Source organism: Capronia coronata (assembly GCF_000585585.1).
Source record: "Capronia coronata CBS 617.96 chromosome Unknown acBCG-supercont1.4, whole genome shotgun sequence".
Classification (NCBI taxonomy): Eukaryota; Fungi; Ascomycota; class Eurotiomycetes; order Chaetothyriales; family Herpotrichiellaceae; genus Capronia; species Capronia coronata.
Window position 1 is genome coordinate 191,209 of NW_006912896.1, and position 15,531 is coordinate 206,739.

At 52.5% G+C, this 15,531-nt stretch overlaps 4 protein-coding genes across 4 annotated transcripts; 3 read left to right on the forward strand and 1 right to left on the reverse strand.

Moving 5' to 3' along the window:
• Positions 1 to 1,340: 1,340 nt before the first annotated feature.
• A1O1_04633 (uncharacterized protein) lies at positions 1,341 to 4,289 on the forward strand (the record flags this gene model as incomplete). Its single annotated transcript, XM_007725524.1, has 1 exon — positions 1,341 to 4,289. The coding sequence occupies one exon, from the start codon at positions 1,341 to 1,343 to the stop codon at positions 4,287 to 4,289; it is 2,949 nt and encodes a 982-aa protein (XP_007723714.1).
• A 548-nt stretch (positions 4,290 to 4,837) lies between these two features.
• On the forward strand, positions 4,838 to 8,095 carry A1O1_04634 (isoleucyl-tRNA synthetase; the record flags this gene model as incomplete). The annotated part of the gene is made up of 1 exon (XM_007725525.1): positions 4,838 to 8,095. One exon carries the CDS (start codon positions 4,838 to 4,840, stop codon positions 8,093 to 8,095), a length of 3,258 nt encoding a protein of 1,085 aa, XP_007723715.1.
• Positions 8,096 to 10,083: 1,988 nt separating this feature from the next.
• On the forward strand, positions 10,084 to 10,521 carry A1O1_04635 (uncharacterized protein; the record flags this gene model as incomplete). Its single annotated transcript, XM_007725526.1, has 1 exon — positions 10,084 to 10,521. One exon carries the CDS (start codon positions 10,084 to 10,086, stop codon positions 10,519 to 10,521), a length of 438 nt encoding a protein of 145 aa, XP_007723716.1.
• A 952-nt stretch (positions 10,522 to 11,473) lies between these two features.
• On the reverse strand, positions 11,474 to 14,295 carry A1O1_04636 (AGC/AKT protein kinase; the record flags this gene model as incomplete). The annotated part of the gene is made up of 2 exons (XM_007725527.1): positions 11,474 to 12,887; positions 12,944 to 14,295. 2 exons carry the CDS (start codon positions 14,293 to 14,295, stop codon positions 11,474 to 11,476), a joined length of 2,766 nt encoding a protein of 921 aa, XP_007723717.1.
• Positions 14,296 to 15,531: the final 1,236 nt, after the last annotated feature.

Sequence of the window (15,531 nt, forward strand, 5' to 3'; positions counted from 1 at the left end):
GGAAGGACAGCAGATACCGACCTCGATATGTAGTAGTAGTATAGGATGGTTCGGCCAACCTGTGACTAGGCTGAGATGGTCTGCCACTCAATTGGTCGGCCATGGCTAGTTGTAGCGAGACACCTGCCGGACTCTGCAGCCTTAGGAGCCTTTTCATCCGTGGTAGTAGCATGTTCCGCCGAGGGCGGGGGTAAAGCCATATGCCAGTGGCGGGTTATCCCAAATACTTCCATCCATCTCACAGTCAGTTGTTCCAATGACTTACAAAGATGATCAACTTCGATTAGGTATGTTGTGTTAGAGAAAATGACCTATGTTCAGAAGGATTGTAAGGTACATACCTTTGTAGATAGAGCAGCTCTTCCCATCGGGGTGTATCTGAATCCTGTCGCGGCACGAGGGCGGGCGCCAAGCCCAGTGGCGGGGTACCTGAAATTACAAGCCTACTAAGCCTTTTAAGGGAGCCTGAAGCGCCTTGGCGAGCATACCTAGGTACAGAGTACGCCTCGACGCCTGGACGCCTGGACGCCTGGACTAAGTTACCTAGGTAGCTAGCTACATGTAGGTAGATACTAGTACGTACTAGTATCCGACGAGTGCCTATCGGGACACTTGTTCTCAACATCACAGCAATTTGTTCGCATACGTTTCTACACAGGACTTGTATGTACACTTGTATGCCACTTATGAAAACAATCTCGAGTGGCACATGTATGCTCCCCCAAGTCTTACAGCCTCAAGAAATTATCTCTGACGAAAGTACCTACTCAAGAGAGTTCGCCGGAACTCGTCGCTAGGACGGAAAGAGGATGCGGTTACACTCTCTTACGCGCTTCTAGAGCGTGGCTTGCTTTAGACCGTACTAGTGCAGTGCAGGGCCGGCTCCGCAGCATCTGCGCCAAGGCGCCAGACACTTTTGGCCCCTTATAGAAGTACTAGTAATACCTACCTTATGTAGGTATGTACCTATATATTAGTACGTAGTACGCTGGGTGAGTCACGGGGTGCCGCTCACCCGGCTCGCGCGAGCTGATCGCGAGGCCAGGGCGGCGTCACCCTCGTCCCGAAATGGGGTGAGTCTTGGCAATTCGTTAATTGCGGCCAGTTGTTCAGCGTGAAGTCAAGCATCGAACGTGTCTGGAGTAATACTAGTACATGGACATAGTACACAAGCATACCTACCTAGGTACATCAAGGTAACTCGGAGGTTTTGAGAAATACCCAAGCAAAGTGCCCCAAAATGCCCTGCGCCCGGGGAACCATCATGTCATGACAGATAGAGCGCGAGATGTCGCTCTCGAATCATCCTCCCTCTCCACGATGACGATCTATCCTTCAAGATGATGCGAATACTCGAGGCTCAAGCTCCCGCTCGACAAACGGCCACGGACACAATCCAGACACTGAGCAATCGTCTCTCGACTGCAACGCTGCTGGAAGACCGACGGGCAGCCATCCTAGGTCTACGCAGCTTCGCAAAGCTCTACCCTGCCTCCGTCGCTTCGGGGGCGTTGAGGGATCTCATTGCTGGGCTACAACGAGATGGAGATGACTCGGACACGATCAAGGTGGTGTTGGAGACACTGTTGATGCTTTTTGAGCCGGACGAAAAGTCCCCAGAGGCTTCGGAGGACATTGCACTGTGGTTGGCGGACGAGTTCACGCAACGGCAAGACAATATCACCGCGCTCCTGGATCTGCTGGAATCCGGCGAGTTCTACCTGCGGCTATATGTGCTTCAGATCCTCTCTCATATATCGACGGCACGGCCACAGCGCACGCAAGAAGCTATATTCTCCGCCCCGCTGGGTGTTTCGCGCATCACCAGTGTCCTCGACGACAAACGGGAAGCAGTCCGGAATGAGGCGTTGGTGCTTTTGGTGGCACTGACCCCGACTTCGGGCGAGCTGCAAAAGGTCGTGGCCTTCGAAAATGCGTTCGACCGCATCTTTGCACTGATCGAGGGCGATGGCGGTCTGACCCACGGCTCGACCACTGTACAGGACTGCTTGTCGCTCTTGGCCAACCTTCTCAACCTGAACACTTCGAATCAGTCGTACTTCCGGGAAATCGGGGGTATCCTCAGGGTCAAGAAACTGTTTTCGGCCGTGATCGAACAAGAGGATTCGGGAGATGGTGTCTCGGACTGGATGAAACCCCAGAGGGACATGAACCTGTGGGGATTGCTAGGAGTCATCCAGTTGTTTCTAGCTCCGGGGGCACAAGGCACCCCGGTGAACCAGCAAGCCTTCTGGCACACGGGGGTGTTGCAAGATGTTTTGCGTCTTGCCTTCCACCCCGCTTTCAGTACGGGGATTCGTGCCAAATCTCTTCAGACCTGCGGAGACATTATACGAGGGAATCCTGGGCTTCAGGAACGATTTGGCGATCTACCAGTGCCAATTAAGCAGGCGGAGAGTGCGTTGACCAACGGGCACGCAGCTCCTGCATCCCTGGAAAAGCAGCACAAGCCTACTAAGGCCGTCTATCGGGACCAGAATGTGATCGAGGCTCTCCTCGAGCTTGCAATGGAGCCTTCTCCCTTAGCTCTCTTTGATGTGCGCTTGGCCGCAAGCTCTTGTATTAAAGCTTTTGTCCAAGGCCACACAGGCATCAAAGCTCATGTTCTCCACAGAGCGATAGAGGGCCACACGGCTGGCAATGATACCATTCCCAACATTCTCACCGTGCTTCTTGAACCCCCCGCAGCTCGAAACAACTCCGACCCGTACCAGCAGTGGATTGCAGCTGTGCTGCTACTGCACCTTCTTTACGATAACACCGAAACGAAAGGCATGGCTTTGAAGGTGACTGAAGGAGAAGCCGAGAAGGGCGAAGAGGTTGTTACCTTCGTCCAGAGTATCACGAGTAATGTGGTTGCTGGCATCCAGCATGTCGAGGACGAGCGTGCTCTCTTGGGGTACCTCATGCTCTTGTGCATTTGGCTGTACGAAAGTCCCGAAGCAGTCAACGATCTGCTTAGTGAAGGGAGCAATGTCCCCGGTCTTGTGGCGGCCGTCAAACTTGCAAATAGCTCCATGCCGCTTGTGGCAGGTCTGTGTGCCTTCCTGCTGGGCATCATTTACGAATTTTCGACGAAGGATTCGCCAATTCCAAGAACCACGATACACGGGCTCTTGCTAAATAGTCTTGGCCGAGAAACCTACGTGGACAGATTGACAAAGCTTCGAGAGAACGTCTTTGTACGTGATTTCGAGGTGCTTCCCCAGACAGGTAACGGTGGCCTACCAGAGGTCTTCTTCGACAAGACTTTCATTGATTTCTTGAAGGATAATTTCAGTCGGTTCTTGCGGGCCATTGATCGGGATCCCAAGTTCGAAATCGCCCTGGTAGGCAATGGTTTGCAGAGAGGGATAGATCGAGACTTGGTGGATAGCTTGAGAGCTGAGGTGGATGAGCAAAAGAAAGCTCTGGAGGCTGCCAATGCCGAATTGCTCCAGTTGAAGAGAAGGCTCGAACAGGAAGAGCTTGACCACCGTCGCACTCGTGAGTCCACCGCCGTGGAAATGTCCAGGATCAAGCAGATCAACCAAAGCCTACAAGAAAACCACGACGAGGAAATCAAGAAATTACAGCAAGAGTTTGCACGACAGCGGAGTGGCCTAGTTCACGCCCACGAAGATGAACTGAACAGGCGGCGAGGCGAATATACGTCGACACTGGAGAGCCTTCGGAAGCAGCATGAGCTGGAGACGCAGCAGTCTGAGCAGCGACTCAAACTCGTAGAGCAGAAGGCAGTCCGAGATAAAGCCGCCTTGATCGAACAACACAGGCGAGAAATGAACGAGGCAGATGCAAAGGCACAACAGGCCCGTGAGAGGGAGGCAGCAGAGATCGCAGGCCTCAAACAAAATATCGCAAAACTTGAAAAGGTCTTAGAAAAGGCACAAGCCGACCACGTTCAAGACCTGGAAACCGCGCATGAACAACACAAGGCCAAGACCAAGAGCCTGGAAGCGCGGCTTGCTCGAGCTGAGAGCCGCGCTCGGGATGCCGAACAGCATGCCAAACATCTGAGCGAGGAGCTCGAAACAGAAAAGGCTGCGCGCAAAGACGTCCAGACCGAGCTTGACGATCTGTTGGTCGTGTTTGGTGACCTTGAAGCGAAGAGAACCGCCGACAAACAGAAGCTCAAGTCTCTAGGCGAGGAAGTTTCCGAAGATGAAGACGAAGAAGACAATGAGGCGGACGGAGAAGACGCAGAGGACTCGGATGAAGACGACGCGGCAGGTAGTGTCGGCGATGAGGCCGTCAAGGAAGACACGTGAATCAGCAAAAAAGGCTCTGAATGAGGCTACCCAGCTGCCCAGGTTGTGGCAGTTTGTCAGCATAGCATGGCGAGGTAGGATGAAGGCGTCTGTCACACGCAAAAAGTCGGCTACTTGAGATTGGAACGATACCCTTCTATACTACTACTGCACTTTGACGAGTAATCATGGTGTTTGGACGATGAGCTAGTGCAGCATGAATTGACTCATTGGCTTACTTGGTGTTTGAACGAGGTTCTTCTGCAGTCTGATTGATGCCCTGGGTGATTTATAATACTGTGTTGAGAAGATGCACAGTCCTTGACAGCGGCAAAGACCGAGGCACAGAGTACCTACTCTGTAGAGCCTCGCCGTCAGGGGCTGATTCACGTGACCCCATATCTCTTGTGCCTGCCAAGATTTCGTACGGTCAAGCACGGCGACCGCAGAAGTGGTTTCGTCGTTTTGCGACTTCTGCATGCACAGTCACAACCCGGACGAGCGAGTCAGTCGTCCCAGCTTAAATACTCCTCTCCAGTCCAGCAACCAGACCGGCGCAGAATCCAAACATGGCGGTCAATTTCCCTGCCGAAGAGACGGCGACGCTCAAGCGCTGGCGAGAGATTGACGCTTTCCAAACGCAACTGCGGCTGTCCAAGGGCAACAAGCCCTACACTTTCTACGATGGTCCGCCTTTCGCAACGGGGCTGCCGCATTATGGCCACCTGCTCACCTCAACCCTAAAAGACATTATCCCCAGATATTGGTCTATGAAAGGATACTATGTGGAACGGAGGTTTGGCTGGGATACACACGGCTTGCCGATCGAGTACGAAATCGACAAGAAGTTCAATATCTCGGGACCGGCGGCCGTCAAAGAGATGGGTATTGCGAAATACAACGCCGAGTGCAAGGCCATTGTCATGAGATATGCGACCGAGTGGAGGGAAACCATTGACCGACTCGGCCGGTGGATCGACTTCGACAACGACTACAAGACCATGAACCCAGCCTTTATGGAATCGGTGTGGTGGGCGTTCAAGCAGTTGTTCGACCAGGGCCAGGTGTACCGCAGTTACCGAGTCATGCCGTTCTCTACCGCTTTGAGCACACCCCTGAGTCAACATGAAGCTCAGTCCAACTACAAGGACACCGTAGACCCTGCGGTCGTCGTGGCGTTTCCCCTGGTGGAAGACCCCAAGACAAGCTTGTTGGCGTGGACCACGACACCCTGGACTCTTCCCTCAAACCTGGCCCTTGCGGTACATCCGGGTTTCGAATACGTCAAAATCCTCGACGAGGAATCCGGCAAGCAGTATATCCTGCTCGAAAAGCTGCTGCGGACATTATACAAAGACCCGAAGAAGGCCAAGTTTAAGATTCTGGAAAAGATGAAGGGCACTGACCTCAAGGGGAAGCAGTATGAGCCTCTCTTCAACTATTTCTACGAAGAATTCAAGGATCGCGCTTTCAGGGTCTTGAACGCGGCCTATGTTACAGCCGAGGATGGTACAGGTATTGTCCATCAAGCCCCTGCTTTCGGTGAAGACGATTTCCGAGTAGGCATGGAGAATGGTATTGTCAGCCATGACAAACTTCCGCCCAATCCCGTAGACGAAACAGGTCGCTTCACCAAGGAGGTATCCGATTTCGCCGGTCAACATGTCAAGGAGGCGGACAAACACATCATCAAGTATCTGAAAGGTACAGGAAGACTGGTGCGGGACGGTCAATTGACCCATTCGTATCCATTCTGTTGGCGGTCAGATACACCTTTGATCTATCGGGCGGTGTCTGGCTGGTTCGTCAACATTGCAGGTAACGACAAAGTCCCCAGTATCATTCCCTTGATGTTGGACGGCATTGCGAAATCACACTGGGTGCCCAATTTTGTCAAGGAGAAGCGATTCGCGGAGTGGATCAAGAACGCTCGAGACTGGAACATTTCGAGAAATCGATATTGGGGTACGCCAATCCCGCTCTGGGCCAATGAGGACTACTCCGAAGTCGTTGCCATTGGCAGCATTGAGGAACTGAAGAAGCTCAGTGGTTACGAAGGCGATATTACCGACCTTCATCGTGACAGTGTTGATCAGATCACTATCCCCAGTCAGAAAGGCAACGGAACTCTCCGTCGTGTGGAAGAAGTCTTTGATTGTTGGTTTGAGTCCGGAAGCATGCCGTACGCTCAATCGCATTATCCTTTCGAAAATGCGGACACATTCGACCAAAAGTTCCCGGGTGACTTCATTGCCGAAGGTCTCGATCAGACCCGCGGCTGGTTCTACACTCTGGTCGTTCTCGGTATCCACCTGAAGAAGAAGATACCATTCAAGAACTGCGTCGTCAACGGCATTGTGCTGGCGGAAGATGGCAAGAAAATGTCGAAACGTCTCAAGAACTATCCTGATCCGACAACCGTCATCGACAAATACGGTGCCGACGCTCTCCGTCTGTATATGATCAACTCGCCCGTCGTGCGAGCCGAAACCCTGAGGTTCAAAGAATCCGGCGTCAAGGAGATCGTGGCCAAGGTCCTCCTCCCACTCTGGAACAGCTACAAATTCTTCGAGGCTCAAGTGGAGCTGTTGAAGAAGGTCGAGGGTATCGACTATGTCTTCGATCCAAAGGCGGAATCCACCAACACAAATGTCATGGACAAATGGATCTTGGCCAGCTGTCAGAGCTTGCTCAAGTACATCAACGAGGAGATGGCCGCGTATCGTCTCTACACCGTTGTGCCAGGCCTGCTCAACTTGATCGACGAGACCACGAATTGGTACATCCGATTCAACCGAAAGCGGCTCAAGGGCGAGTTGGGTCTGGACGACACTCTGCATGCCCTGAATTCCCTGTTTGATGTCCTGTACACCCTCGTCCGTGGACTGGCCCCTTTCACACCGTTTATTGCTGACCTCATCTACTCCAAACTCCTGCCTTATATCCCGAAATCTCTGCACGGGGAAGACATGCGCAGCGTCCACTTCCTCTCCTTCCCCGAAGTCCGGCAAGAACTGTTCGATCCGGTCGTCGAACGCCGCGTCGCACGAATGCAAAAGGTCATCGAGCTTGCTCGACAGTCGCGGGAGCGAAGGACCATTGGCCTGAAGACTCCTTTGAAGACACTGGTAGTGATCCACAAGGACCAGCAATATCTCGACGACGTCAAGTCTCTCGAGGGATACATCACAGAAGAGCTGAATGTGCGAGACTTGATCTTGTCCTCCGACGAGGACAAGTACAATGTGCAATACAGCGTGACGGCAGACTGGCCCGTGTTGGGCAAGAAGCTGAAGAAGGACGTACAGAAGGTCAAGAAAGCTCTACCGGACGTGACCAGCAATGACTGCAAAGCGTATCTCAGTGAGAAGAAGATCACCGTCGCCGGCATCGAACTGGTCGAGGGCGATCTGGTGGTGCGCCGGGCTCTCAAGGAAGACGAGAACTCCAGAAACCAAGAAACAAACACCGACAATGATGTTCTGACCATTCTCGATGTGGCTATCTACCCGGAGCTGGCGCAGGAGGGACTCGCCCGGGAGATCATCAACCGTGTGCAACAACTGCGGAAGAAAGCCAACTTGAAACCGACCGACGACGTCAAGATGGAGTACAAAGTGCAAGAGGACCCAGACAATATTGGATTGGAGACGGTGTTTGAGGAGCAGAGTCGATATATCGAGAAGGCGCTGAGGCGGCCGGTGGACAAACACGTCGTGACGGAGTTTGATGGGCCAGTCACGAATGGGGACAAGAATGAGATCATCGCGGAAGAGGTGCAGGAGGTGCAAAAGGCGACGTTCTTGTTGAGATTGCTCAAATTGTGATGAATCGAGCAGGAACCGACGCTGTAGAGACAATGGAATAGTCAAAGATTATCGAATGGCTCGAATGAGCGAGCATAACTAATAGCCCGATGAGACCAGATACAATGAAGCCTCAAGTCTGAAGTCTGAAGTCTTAGAGAGTCGACGCCGGCAATCCAAAAGATGTGCATAAGATCCATCCATCGAGCCATGCATCAAAACTTTTTGGCGTGTTTCTGCCAGAAGAGTCAGTTAGTCGTTTAGACACCCAGGAGATGAATCATATGATGAATGGCAAAACATGAAGATCATCAACCAAGGGTCAAGCCCAAACAGACCCAACAACTCAACAGCGCAGTAGAGGAGCGTTAAGTACGGTGCGAGCGTTTCGCTCTTGAGCGAACAGGGTTATCGGTAAAGGGAAAGAATGACGTGCTAGACCGACGAGGGAGGGGGAGAGGGAGAGATATATAGTTGATTATTGTAGAGTCGACAACGGAGAATGGAATCTTGAAATTGACTGGGATCGGGAACTCCAGCCATAGAATAGGAAACCGAGCGGATCCGACTTACAAGATAACAATCCTTCAGGACCATAAACTCCTTCGCACACATGTCTTGGTACGTCGACTGGTAATCTGCCACAACGCATTTGCCGTATGCGGATGCCTGTGAGAACCGCGTGGAAAAGAGAGTCTGTCAGCATTGAAACACAAGTAATCTTGTGCTTGGGTCGGTGCTGGAGGAAAGTCAAACGAAGGAAAGGTGAGGTATGTCAGAGGTATGTATGTGCTTTGGAGCAGAAGCAGAATGATGAGATGAGCGAAGAGCAGCCAGGCATGCCAGGCTCTGTGCACAGATGAAAGAGGGAGAAAAGGGATTCATAATGTTTGCTCAGATTAGATCAACCCCAACACGTCACGCTATGGAGGAAAGGAATGTTTCTGTACGGGACAAGGAGGCCAGGTTTTCCCTTCATTCCTCTCCATAACACCCTTGGACGGATATGGAATCCACGGATGTGGCATGCTGAGTATTAATCTCCTCTGGTCCTCTCACACATGGTTTTCCATGAGAATACTAGAGTCTAACTACCCAGCAGTGACGTCGCTGGGTGTAGAACTTGCATCTCAGAGGAAAGAGCCGAGTCGACAAGACCAAGAAGATGGAACAACTGGAACACCGAAAAAAGGAGAAAATTGTGCCAGGTTGTACACCCTTCCGTTCCACAAGACAAAGGCAGAGTTGACTTGACAGAGATGAATAAAACGTACCTCGACGGAACATTTCGCCGCTGCTTGGGCGAGTTTCTCAATCGGCCGTGTCCGGCCTGACATGGTAGGCATATTGAAAGGATGAAAGTAGTCCGATGAACACCAGGAATGGTCTTCGATAAGGCGCTCTCGTAGGCCGAGAGCAAGTCAAACGGGCGCTGAGGATGATGTTTGTCCTGGTCCTGCTTGTCGTTTTCGTCGAATGGTCCAGCCAGCCAGCCTCGGTCAAAGCAAAAGTTGGAGGATCGATGAGATGGTGTCTTTCTGAATTCTGGGTTCTTGGAAGATCATCAATTACATTGTCGAACGACAAAAGGACTCAACGCAATGAGGAAGGGCAGGGCCAGTCCAATGTCCAGAGGATCATCCAGCAGTAGAGAGTATAGCAGGAAGAAAGTTGAAACATCAAGACCAAGGTAGGCAGATCATCGTACATAATACGGCGGAGTATTTTTCTAGATATGCAGAAGCGCTTTAGCGGGCCAGCAGAATCCTGGGGAGTATATGCTCAAGTAGGGCAGTAACTCACTGTTCGGCACACCTTCCGCTGGCAAAGTCCATGCGTTGGAACCCACGTCGTCATCTCCTACGTCATTCCTCAGAGCGTCGAGGGACTGCGGTGCGCGAATGTCTGTATCTTTATACTGTGTTGCGTGCCTCACTTACACGACCGCAGGACAACCTCAAACGCACTGATTTATTGACGCCTCCTAGAACCTCAACAAGCAAGAACCAATGTCTTCTCACGCCCCGGCCCACGACCAAACCACGCATCCCACGAACGCCAACACCAATACTCACACTCACACTCCTTCGAACCCGATGCACGAACAATCCAAATCCAACACCACACCCTACGTCTCATCAGACCCTACAACACACCTGCAAGCCAAACCGACCAGCAAACTGAAGGGGGATATCAAGGGCGCAGCACACGGCGTGGCCGGCAGCCTCCAGGCCGCGACAGGGACGGTACTGCGCAACCAGGGCATGGCGGAGAAAGGGTTCGAGAAGATGAATCACGAGGATGCCAGATTGGCTGCAAAGACCGGCAAGCCTCCAGTAGGCTCAGACACTAGGGAAGAAACCGTGCCGGTGAATCAAGCATCCTCGGTATCAGGGCCAGGGGCAGGGGCTGGGACCGGTACAAGTACAAGTACATCTACCATCTGAAATACCGACCGAACCCACTCGACCAACATGGAGATCGATAACAATGGACAAGTCCGGGAACACTTGAGTTGCCCCGAAAGCGTACCATCGGTGCATGCCCGATGGTCAGACTGGCATGGTTTGGTGGCAGGTGAAGCATATCATTGTCACCTATGTTTGCATTATGAGGTCAAAGGCGATGTTAGAGTGAACAAGTTTAGAAGCCCCGACTTCTTCTGGCCATTTAGCGTGCATCCACCAAACTGGTGAAGCGGCTTGCTCTGCCACACCCACCAAGTTGATATGTTTTAGAATCACGCAACGGGGACTGGCGGCGCGGAAAGAGACAATAGGGTCTTGCACATTTCATTTATACCTCTTGCCCTATCTCGTAGAATATCGTTATCATCAGTCGAGAACTACCTAGATAGTCTGTCACCTACAATGGGGAGACTCCTCGAGGGCAATGGCAAGGATTTTGCTTTTGTCAATTAAATGACACCAAATATCGGCTCTCCCGAGTTCCTGGATGGTGCATTCCCACATTCGCAGACTAGTATGGCAAACACTCAACTCATATCTGACCGTTGCCCCCGAGCCATGGCAAGGAAAAGAACAGATATGGTTTCATAGGTGATATACAGACGAGTCACATCCACCCAAGACCTAAGCGGTCAAGTGTAGAAGGAAGCCACCGTTGCGGATTGCTCTCCTCGAACCGTCTCTGGCTTTTTGTGGTCATCGGGGCACTCCCTCCACCGACTCCACAGGGGTAGATCAGAATATAGACATGGGGAAATTAATAGGGGTGTTGACAGCCCCTTGTCGTCCTTTCTTGGGACTCTCAAGGCGGCGATGTTGGTTACTAATAGACACATCCAACACACCACCTGTGTTTTGTGGGTCTGGGGCCGGTTTCTGCTCCGGGTGTCCAAGAAACAGCGGGACGCAGACTGTGCATTAAGGCCCATCCTCATTCTTCGAAGAAGAATCCATCTTCTCCGGTACGTTGGACACCACTCATTCGGTGTTCCTGCGTCCTGGATCGTGACAGGGAGTTCTCTTCCCTGCCGTCTCTCTCATCCATTCTGTCATCCTCGCCTTCGTTGGCTCCGCCGAACCTTTCCTCCATGGCGCTCTCATCAACGAACGTGAACCCCCGGAAGGCATTCTGCATGGTGGGTGACAATGGGGTGGACGCAGGAGCGGCACCCGCGGCCAGAGCTGCAGCTCGTGCGTTTAGTGAAGAAGACGTGTTCAGAGCATTGGTAAATTCCGGGTCGAAGTTGGATGTATCGGCGACCGACGACAATTTTGGCTTGAACGGTGGGACAAGATTCTTCTTCCCGAGAGCATCCCAGTCGACATCGGCAAAGAAAGGATGACGCATCAATTCTTCCGCATCCCCATGTGCACCCAGTCGATGTTTGGGGTTGCGGTTGAGTAGGCCCTTGACAAAATTACGTCCTTCCGTGCTCAGAGCATCCCGGGGGAACCGAACCTTGCCGAACGCAATGTTTTTGTACATCTGCTGCGTGTCCTCCGCATAGAATGGACTCCAGCCACAGCACATCTCAAAGACTAAAACACCAAGAGACCAGAAGTCAACCATTTTCGTGTAGCCTTGTTCGTCGAGTAGTACTTCAGGGGCTAGATATTCGGTGGTCCCGCAGAAGGTATTGGTAGTGTCATCCTGTGTCAAGTTGGCTTTGGACAACCCAAAATCACACAATGCAATGTGGCCGTTGGCGTCCAAAAGAATGTTTTCCGGTTTGAGGTCTCGGTAAACGATATTGTGGTCGTGGAGGTGTTTAAGGGCTAAAATGAGCTCGGCAATATAAAACTTGGCTCGATCCTCCTTGAAACGGCCTTCCTTTTGAAGATGCCAAAATAGTTCGCCGCCGGACATGAAATCTGTCACCAGATAGAGATCGGTGGGTGTCTGGAACGAGAACTTGAGCCCCACGATGAAAGGCGATTCGGTGGTGGCTGTCCGAACCAAGATGTTTCGCTCTCCTATGGTGTGTTGAATTTCCTTTTTCTGAATAATCACCTTCTTTGATAGAACTTTCATCGCATAAATGCGTTGTGTGTCCTTCTTACGGACTTGGTAAACCTGGCCGAATGTTCCCTTGCCAATCAATTTGAGGATCTGGAAGTCGTTGGGTCCAAAATGTCTCTTCTCAACCTTGGAGAATTGCATTCTGATGTGGATCTCCCCTGTGATATCCTGGTCCTCTGCAGTACGCGGCCCCAATCGGAAGAAACCTTCTAGAGTAGGGTGCTGCTCAGTTAAATGCAAACATAGCCGGACATGACCAAGGAACTCTTCGGTTTGGCGATCGTAGACGGTCACGTCCAGCTCGGACTGGTTACTAACCACGTCACTTTGAGGCTGTCAGCGAATGGAGGCACTTGTCAGAGTCATGAGGGCGCTACTTACAAAGTGGCCTCATGGTCCCACTGAGGATCCGTGACTTTCGTGAGGGGGCGGTCCTCACCACCACCATTTGTGCTGCTCTGGCGACTTCGCATGGGAATGGCCATCGGTTTTCCCATGTCACTGTCGGTCCTGCGGATGGGAATAGACTGCAGCGCCGCCACCGGGCCTTTGCGTTCATCATCATCGACATCCATCGTGTCGTGCCTAGGGCCCTTGGAGACATATTCGTTCCACTCGAATTGGCATACCACATATGGATCGAATGATGGCTTTAAGTTGCGCCCCTCGGCAATTTTGATGATTAATTTTCCCCGTGGTGTGCTATTGGGGATATCAGTTTTGGACAAGTCCTGATCCTCCTTCTCAACCTCTGCAGCTCTGTCCCCGCTAGTGGTGGCGGTGCTGGTGCTGGGAGGCGGTGACCGGGCTTCGACCTGGCGGTCTTCTTGGACCGAGGCTCGAGGCGACAAGGCTCGAGGAGTCTGAGGGGGGGTGCTCTTATCACGCGGCGCGGGGGCCACGCCTGAAGTTAGCTCAGTTGACTCTTGCAAAGATTGAGACGGTGGTGGTTTAGCAGGACTTGGAGATGAAGATCTGGGGGTCTGTGGCCGCGAAGAATGTGTGGACGAGGTAGGGTTTGAGATGTGTGCCGCAGAGACATTGCTTTTGGTAACGCTAGAAACAGGGAGGGACTGGTGGCGGCGGTCTTTCATGCCAAAGGCAGACTTTGGAAGAACAAAATTCCGCAAAGCCTGTGTGATGGAAGCTATCCCGCCTTCCACCAGAGACCCGCCATTCTCTGCGGCCTCGCCATCTCGGTGGACCACGGAAGCAGCGGACGAGATTGGGGTGGGCGGTAATCGAGAACCATCAGTCTCTGCGACGGGCTTTGTAGGCTCCAAATGAGGCTCATCGGAAGGCGGTGTAGGAACGGATCCGTGATCCCGCTCTACCATCACCATTGAGCCTATTGAAGCAGACGATGTCCGGCGGTCTTCATTCTCTTTCTCGCTCCGTACAGCCGACGGGGCAGCAGGTTGATCATTTGATTCAGAAGCCGTAGCAGGTGGAGATGACCGCGACGCTGTGCCTTGAGAAGGATCTCTACCCACCTGGCCAAAATAGCTGTGATTTATACCCGGCAGCCGCTTGTCGTGGAAGTCAGGTCGAGGCGTCTCCACGCCCGATGGTGTTGGAGAGTTGGAACCGACGTTATCAGGCAGATCCTCCCGGTTGTCATGTTTGGCAGCGCTGTTCAGCGAATTAGCTAAGAACCTGAATGGATACACACTACCAGCAAAGAGAGTCTGGTCCGAGGTGTGACCCGAGCCCAGCCCAAGTGGGCGATACATGACAGCGGGCAGCGCGCGGGAATGCTCAAAACAGTGCAACAGCTCTCACGCATGGCCTCGAGTGTTAGCAAACCTGAGAAGCTGCGCGGTGTAGCAGCCGATTATAAGTCCTCGACATCGAGGCCCTTGGGCCAGATGCAAGCCCCGCCCATCCCTGGCTAGTCATAGTGATAAACCCAGCTCTTGCAGTCACACCATCGTTTATTTCCTTTGCTTGCTGGAATGGGATAGGTAGGGAGGACATACTTCTGTGCCATTGCTTGTCTCAGCAGATCCGCAGCTGCATGCGGGTTCACTCCAGTTTGCGCCATGCTGGCGACAGTACTCTGTAGGTCCTCCTCTTTTCAGAATCTCACCGATTTCGAAGGGTGCTCTTCTCGTTCAGAAAACAAGACAACGCCTGGGACCGCCGCAGTCACCCGCGTATGGAGGGGGGAGGTCCCTCAGGTTCCCGGACACGGGCTTAGAGGGGTGACGAAAGAGGTGCGGAATTTGGAGATTTCCGGGAGGTGGGCGGCAGGGATTTCAAGCGTCTCGGAGGCTCGCCAACTTTTCACACGAAGGATGACAAGAAGGTTCGAAGCGCAAGACGAGTACAGGATGAGAGGATTAGCGGCAACTCGGGGCGCAGGCTATTCGATCGTTAATGACAACGATATTCGATGTGGGCGGGATATCTGGTGATATAATCGAAGATTGCAGAGGGAGGGGAGGGTTGGAGATATTGGCGGGCTTTAGGGTTGGTTGTTTCTGGTACCGCACTCTGTAGAGTGATCACTACTACCCGTAGTCGTAGGACAGGGAAAAGTGGTGCGATGATGATGGCGAAACTTGAAGGGCGAAGGGCGAGGATGTCAGGTTATGCAGTGAGTGGCTCACGGTCCTCAGTCACACTGGCACTGGCACTGGCAGTTCGTCGAAATCGTCAGAGTCAAATCGAGGGCGCAGGCAAAGGAAAAAGGATAGTTTGCCCGGGCCGTCAGTGCTAGTAGCGAGTATTTAGTGGTTGTAGCACGTAGTAGACTTTCTGGTCCAGGCATCTCAGCCGGCCCTTTATCGCCCCGGAAAGAGCTCAGGCATGTTGGTCCTCGACCTCAGTTAGCCCCCGGTGTCATTCAGAAATTTTCGACTGCTCAGTGGACACAAACTGCCAGTGGTTGTCCTTCCACCTGCTAAGGCCTAAAAGCCTCCTTCGCCCGGCTACTACTGTAGGCCGAAGGACCCAGCTGACGACTT